Source organism: Phaethon lepturus, unplaced genomic scaffold (assembly GCF_000687285.1).
Source record: "Phaethon lepturus isolate BGI_N335 unplaced genomic scaffold, ASM68728v1 scaffold32972, whole genome shotgun sequence".
Taxonomy (NCBI): Eukaryota; Metazoa; Chordata; class Aves; order Phaethontiformes; family Phaethontidae; genus Phaethon; species Phaethon lepturus.
In genome coordinates this window covers 41,486-49,434 of record NW_010521797.1, presented here as the reverse complement: position 1 = coordinate 49,434, position 7,949 = coordinate 41,486, and the positions used below count along the sequence as shown (strand labels likewise).

The following is a 7,949-nucleotide window of genomic DNA, read 5'->3' as shown; positions in this document are numbered from 1 at the left end:
TTTTAGAGTTCACCTGCTGGATAAAATCCCCTTGCATGTCAGCACATGGAAGCAGTAGACCAATTGTTTATTTATGCTTATCTTATATGCTTAGAAATACAGTCTAAAAATAAATGACTGGCCTGATTCTTTACATCTGTATACACACAGGTTTTGTTACTTTTTCCACAAGTGACACCCTGGACTTAATAAGATAATGGGAGGACCCCAACTCATAGGTCTAAACAAAGCTGCAATATACTGGTTTTCACCCTCGAACTAATACATTGTTCTTGATTTGGCTTTGCAGTATAGAATTGGACAGCTGTACATGATAAGCAAGCATAGCCATGAGCAGAGTGACCGAGGTGAAGGTGTGGAAGTGGTGCAGAACGAACCCTATGAAGATCCAAACCATGGCAATGGTCAGCTAACAGAAAAACGGGTCTATCTCAACAGGCAAGTGCAATAAAGTTGTTTCTCTCAGCTTGGGCTGTAATAAAAATTTGAAAGAAATACCCCTTCCAGGCAATAGCCTTTCTGTTTCAAGTAGAACATGTTCCCATGAATACGTGCCGCTTCCTGGTAGCTGCAGGAAGAAGGAAGTTGGGATATATCAGTGGCTTGAAATAGAGGGATTAATTGTCATTTCTTCTACAGTATCTTTTCCAGGAGAAAGAATTATATCTTGAAGTTAAGGATGTACTGAATATCAGAACTTTTGTTTTCAGTTACACTTAACTGTCATTCTGTTTTCCAAAATGGGGGGTGAGTAGGGAGGCAGGACAAAAAATAATAAAAATAAAAACAACACCCCACCCCCCAAAAAAATCAAAACCAAACCATTAAAATGGTTTAAGGGTTTCTCACTTCATAATAATGTCACAAAGTCAGTATCCCATTTTTGTTGACAAGAGATTTGCCTCAGCATTATGAATGACTGTTAGGCTTGCACAATGATGACCTGTACCAAACTAATAGGCTTACAGGCATGGTGGAAAAAACCGCTTTTGTTTCCCCAAAGTTCCATCATTTCTTAAAGTGAAATATGTGTGTCTTCCTACAGTGAAATTACACTGCTGAGATCAATGCCTCCACACTCAAAGGCCAGAGATATTTTAATATATATTTTTTTGTGTCCTATGAAATATATTGTTCAATCTGTTCTTATTTTTACTACGGCTCATCTAATTGAATATCACTCCTTTTCTGAAGTTACTCTATTCCCCTGGGCCTGTTTCATTTTATTAAACTTATGCTCTGCAGCATTTCATAATGGGCAAAGAAACACTATAGCTATTGCTTCTACATTGCAAGTTACTCCTCCACTGCAGTCCTGACATATCTAACCTTAACTCAGGCTAAATTGAATCACCAGTAATGTTGCACACACACACATACACGGGAGTCCAATAATGTATGTCCTGCCAATATTTAATATTATTGTGATAGTAACTCTGTTCTCTCACAGGCTAGATACAGGACTTGGGGAAAAAATCAATAAATGTTTTCCTGTTGTAGAGCTCCCAGAAGTTGTGGGGTTTTTTAACATTTCTGGATATTTCTTTCCTTCATGTTAAAAAGAGAGAAGGCTTTAAGCACTGAAGAGCATATTCAGAATTACCACTTTAGGGTAGTTGGGGACAAACTTTTTAGCAGGGCCTGTAATGATAGCACAAGGGGTAATGGTTTTAAACTAAAAGAAGGTAGATTTAGACTAGATAGAAGGAAGACATTTTTTACGATGAGGGTGGTGAAACACTAGCGCAGGTTGCCCAGAGAGGTGGTAGATGCCCCATCCCTGGAAGCATTCAAGGACAAGTTGGACGTGGCTCTGAGCAACCTGATCTAGTTGAAGATGTCCCTGCTCATTGCAAGGGGGGTTGGACTAGGTGACCTATTCTGTGATAATTCAGAATAACCACAAGCACTGTGTCCTAGAAAGCATGTACAAGACAGACTCGGGAAGCATGTAGTTTCAGGTAGTGCAGACAATGGAAAGGATCTCTTACCCAAAGACAGGTATGAATGTTGACAAAGAATATCTGTGTGCCTTCAACCTTGGGAAGTTTACCTAAAGCTATGATGGATGTTTGAAGTCAAGCTCACTGAGTTTAATGATAATTATGAATACTTCTTGATAATCATCTCCAGATTTGCTATTTGAATCTGGGTTTGGTGTCACAATACCACCAGATATTGCAGTACTATTAAAGCTTTGTGGAAAGGATCAGCAGGTTTTCAGGCAACTATGGATTTTGCTGGGAGACTCTGGAAGACTTCACTCAAGGAGACATGCTGCCATTCAAAGTGTGCTGAAAATGTCTCCTCTGCCTGCCTTCCTTGAAAAACAGGACTCCTTCCACCGGCACAGTTCTTTCCCTTATCTTTTTGATTTCCAGGGTCCACCCGCCTAATAAACTTGCTAGCTTTGCTTCACTTTATTTTGCTCTGGACTGATCTCTTCAGAAGAAATTTGAGCTTATATATTCAGTGAAGGTTTCTTGGAAAGATTTGTGTTATTTTCATTTATCTTTTCTTGCCTGATAATACCTTAATTCTTGCAGAGGATCTTCATGCTTACCAATGGTTTCAGCTGGAACGCCTTTAAGAAAAACTTCCTCCCTATGTGCTAAAAGACTGAACTTCATCTGGGGAAGGAAGAAATAAAATTAAAAAAAAAAAAAAAAAAAAAAAAAAAAGAGAATGTGATCCACAGATACCTGTGCTGCTAAAATAGGAATATTGTCTTTCCTTTCTCTGAATGGACACTTGGAACAATTCATGTGTGTCTATGACTGTAACTTGCTGGAAACTCTGAGTATAATGTGTGTTTTTCTCAGAAAATTACTTGTTTTGGATATATGCTGTACTGGTGAAGATAGGTAGAGAGGCAAACATGCTAAAAACAACAATAAACAAAAAAGTGCAAAATGAGCACCTGTATGTTAACAAAGACATTACTAGTAAAATTTTCTAGTGTTAGTGTAAGCCTTAGTTATATTCAGAATTGTTTACTGCCTCTTCTCTCCTGCTGGAGCATTATTCTGAGAAGCTGAAAGTCTGCATCCTCTGTTATTTGTTATTTAGGCATCAGAGCAAAGTTTAGCAGGGGTAAGGGAGGGAGCAGAGAGATAGTCATAAAAAGGCACTGACAGAGGCTGACAAAACAGACAAAAGATCGGATACAGTGAAGTCTATTATGCAATATGTAAAATGCTGCTTAAAAGACTTTACACAAGAAAGGTTTATGTAAAGAAAAGAATCTGATTTTGAGCAATGTCATCAAAAAGCAAAAGTCAACGCACTTGATTTTGAATCTTTAGATAATGTACTAACATCTGCATTTTTCCTCTGGACTAATACAGTATTTATGTGTAGCTAGATCATGGGTAAATAAGCCTTCATGATAAAAACTTCATTTTCCTCAGAAATTTGCTAATATGGAAAGTTAATTTACTTTCTGCACACAGTTATCTAAACATAACTGTTTCAAACATTTACACTTGGAAAACTGAGGTTGAAAGCATCTACTTTAGTTCAGTAAAGATTCAGTGTTAGGCTGGGTGATCTGCTCAACACACCACCAGACTAACACAATTTTAACTGAGTCTCTGAAATACAGTTGTATTTGTGGTCTCCAAAGGTCTGCCTGCCTTTGAGTGACTGGTCCTGCATCTCTGTTACTGGCAGCTTCAGTGATTATAATTGGTGTCATTAAGAAAGGGTTGAAAGATGAATTCTCATGAACTTGCCTTCTTTTTAAATGTATGTTTGGTTATCATTTCTTTGGTACCCTGAGTGTTCAGAGTTCTGGAAATGAGAGACCCAAGATCTGCGGTAAAAGAAAATGCTCCCACTGTTCCACAGCATTATTTAATTACCCTTTAATGATCTTACCATGTGCTGTATCCACATCTTTCATTTCTTATTCTACTGCTGTTGTAGCACCGCATTGGTAAGTTCTCTTGACAGATTGAGCTCTGAGCTATGACATCAGTCCCATTAATTCTCTTCACTTTTGTGATTTACTTATCCCATCAGCAAAATGGGACTAGTACTACCTACCAGTCCCACAGAGGTGTTTTGAGTGATTTGTTCATTTTAATATAAAAGCTTCCTACTCAAGAGTTTGTGTTGGTAGTGTGGGAAAAACTGTGTGCTAGGTGAGTTGAATGTAAGGGTTTGTGTGCCGGCAGAGAATATGGAGGAAGAAATAATGGAGTTGGGATCAAAGGGGACTGGAATCACGTATTTACTCATGACCTCTTGTTCGAGAGTGCCTCCCTGTGGTCAAGACTACTGTGACACAGCTACACCTTGCGTGGTCTGACCTGCCAGGTTCATCCATGGCCAAAGGTTTGAGGCCATAAATTCTTGAAATCTGCAACCTCGATTTAAATCTGATTATTGCGGTGGCACCATATTGCTAACTTTGAGAGGGGAACGAACAGACTTGCTTTCATATATGCTCGTAGAGAAAGCTGAGACAGAATGCATAGTCATGAGATTCAAATACTGTTGTGAAGTGTCGGTCTTGCTGTATCCTGTGAAATACCTGTCAAATTATGAGCATGTTTGGAAGTATCGTCTTTTCTACAATACTCATAATTTATAATATATTCTAATTTTGTATTTTCTTTTTATTTTCAGCAAACTGCCTAGCTGGGCTAGAGCAGTTGTTCCCAAAATATTTTATGTTACAGAGAAGGCTTGGAATTATTATCCCTACACAATCACAGGTAAGGAATAAAGCAGAAATGGTTCCTGACTTGTACTTTTGGGATAGCTTAGCTTATCTTCAGAAGCTCCAGTTGAAATACTGAGCCACAGATACTAAGTTTCGCTAACAAATCCTGTGAAACTGCATTTATTTTTCCATCTTATATTGACTGATATCAGGAAGTAAAGATTATAGACTATGGGTAGGTAAAAACTGGAGTGTTGTAGCTATGCAATTTCTTCCTTGCAAGGAAACCATCAGGTGCTTAGATTCTGTGATGACTTGTACTCTTTATTGTCCAGTAGACTTTAGTAAAACAGAAGTCAGCAGATTATCTGACACAAATTTTTTTATTATTAATGTATGTTTACTGTAAGGATCTTGCATCATTGTTTTATTTCACATTTCTTTTTTTTTCTTTTCCCTCATCATTCTTTTTTTTACAAATGGACAATTGGAAATCAGAATACACAGTAAGTTTTTCTTCCTTTTTTGTTCTAAAAATAGAATAATTTTGTGAACTATAATCGTGGAATCCAAACTGATTCCTTCATATTATAACTAATACATAATGCATTCAATAGTGGAATTTTATTTTAGCTATTTGTTTAAGAAATTTAAGGTTAAATTTGAAGCGTTTCTGTGGGGATCCTATAAATTATTTACCTTATTTTTTTTATTACTGCAAAATAATTTTGTATATTTTTAGTCACTGACTGTAACAGAGAGAAGCTTCTATAAAACAGGGTAAGACTTTTAAGGTTCCAGTTATTACGTGGAGACATGAGAACAGATTTTTGTTTTATTTATTGTTTTATTAACTTTAAAAATGTTCATCTCTCGTATAGTATCTGGGAAACGGTACGATCTGTAGACAAAATTAAACATAATCTGGGCACAGTGCCCAGAAAAATCAACTATTCCCTCTAGCAGAGCTAAGGCAAAATATAGCACATAAATCATGAGAAAAAATTTTTTTAAATGGCCTCAATAATATACAGGAAGTTTTCAGCAACCTTTGGATGAGGAGGAGGAGATGGTGAGGAAGTTCCAGGTGGAGGGACCTTTCAGAAACTCCTGCCTTGATTTAATAAAACATAATTCATTTTTTTTCTTAACTCTGCAGTGCTCAAGATGTTTGTGCAGATTTTTTTAAAACCAGTAAAGCATACAGAGAGGAAAAAGATTTTAATGTGGTAGATGTGAAAGAGAAAAAATGAAGGCATTTAAATGCTCAGATCTGAAAGCTGGTGACTTAGAGTTGCAACTGTGATGGCCAGGTTTGAAAATCCGAAGTATCAAACTGTGCTTTTCAATATGTACCGTAGATACTTACTACATATTCTGTTTTGTTTCATGTTTAAAATTCATTTGATTGTCAGAGGAAACCCAAATGTCCTATAATGGACAGTAGCAATGAGGGAACAGATTCTCAGCTGGTTTTGTTGGAAGGCATCTTCAGTAGGGCCTATCACACGTTGCATTAACTGGGGGTTTGCCCTCTGATAGCAGGTTTAATCTTAGGCTGGGAAGATGACATGTGCTATGTTGCACTGGTATCTGTTACTTACACTCTGTTGTATTTTTTTTCTTTAATTGAAAGTCAATTTGACTTTTTTAATGTGATTTTTTTTTTCTTTGACTGAAAGAGACAAGTAGGAATAATTAAAGGGGTGGTGGACAGAAATATATACCTGAATTTGAAATGCAATATGTTATCAAAACCAAACAGCAATGCTGTACTCATAGAATTTGAATCACGAGGTGATCTTTCTCTAATCTGATGAGACAAGACCTTGAACACATTTTGGTAAAGGTCTGTAGAAGGTTTACAGCTACAGAGATGTTCAGGAGCATCAGAAAATGATTGCAGGGTTGAAGAGACTTGTAAAGAAAAGTTAAATCAGTCTACAAATGTAGAAGGTAGGCAAAACAGTGACAATGTAACTGCCTATGGGAGTTGGAGACTAATTACTCACCATGGTGCAAGGAAACAGAATTAGACATGTTGGGATGAGATTAAGGAAACTGTACTTCAGACAAAAATCTAAAATATATTTTGATGGAGCTGATAGACTATGAAATTATCTTCAAGGGAAATAGAGAAAGTGACTTTGCCTCAAACTGCTGAATCTAGAACAAAAATCTTAAAATATACCACTGGGAATAATTCCTATCCTTGCCTCGAATATTTCTCTAAATTTTGATCTTCTATATTCGACAATTCTGAAAGACTAAACCCACAGACATTGCCCAAAATGTGTAAGATAGCTTGGAAACCCTTTTCTTAAAGATAGTAAATTCCCTCCAAAGGGTCTGTGGGACATTCTAAGAATTGAGCCTGATTTCAAGGAAAACTGATTCTAAAGGCAGGCCAATAATTGGATAAATAAAGCATATTCTTATCGAGTCAAGTACATACTGCTATGCAGTATGCTATGCGTATGCTATGCAGTATGTTCACACCTTACTTAACCTCATAAGTTCTACTCTAAATAAAGAGCAAGGACCTTAAAGGCTCAGCAGTGTTATTTCAGTGTATGTTGGGGATTTGAAAGAGGATGTGAACAACAGACTGAATCTTGATGATAGTCTGCAGGTTTTTCAGCTGTAAAACGTGAAAGCTGTTGAGAAATTGCATTCAAGCACATACACTAGCATCCAGAGATTCAATGCAGAATAATTTCAACAACCTGGTTTTCCTGTGAAATATTGTGGATTTTATAAATATGACCTTCTTAAGACCTGAAATTTGGTCATGTTCTAAGGAAAAAAGCTCGGCAGGCATTGAAAATAATTTCCAGAATGTTGTTCTCTGCAATGGTAGTATAAAAAGCCAAGAGTGACTGGATGCATGAAAACAGGAATGGAAATTAGTGTGTCATGACGTTGGTGCTCTATAACCTGTGTCTAGCTATGATGGCATCTACTTTAAGAAATGGTTATTCGTTACACAGCAAACCCCTAAATTTGACAGCAAACAGCTGGTCTACTACCACGTCTCGACAACCATATTAATAATATGTAAAGAAAACGACACGCTTAAGATAATAAGCTTAACAGAACTGTTGCACAAGTGATGCTTTTGTGGTGTGTAATATGTGAAATATTGTAATGTCAGGAGAGCATTAAAAAATATATGCTATGCTGTTTGTGGAGAAGGGCCTCGTTGAAACTGCCATACGAAAGACTTCCTATCAGGAAGATGAGACGGGTAATGTCCCAAGAAATGCTGTATCAAAGCTTG

The 7,949-nt window shown here is 37.0% G+C and overlaps 1 protein-coding gene across 1 annotated transcript in view; it reads left to right on the top strand.

The window, feature by feature from the left end:
* Positions 1–293: 293 nt before the first annotated feature.
* Positions 294–7,949, top strand: part of PITPNC1 (phosphatidylinositol transfer protein, cytoplasmic 1) — a 43,278-nt gene continuing 35,622 nt past the window's right edge. The window contains exons 1-3 of the mRNA XM_010281631.1: positions 294–438; positions 4,633–4,721; positions 5,168–5,175. Coding sequence (XP_010279933.1) covers positions 311–438; positions 4,633–4,721; positions 5,168–5,175 — 225 coding nt within the window. The 5' untranslated portion in view covers positions 294–310. The remainder of the gene's footprint in view (positions 439–4,632; positions 4,722–5,167; positions 5,176–7,949) is intronic.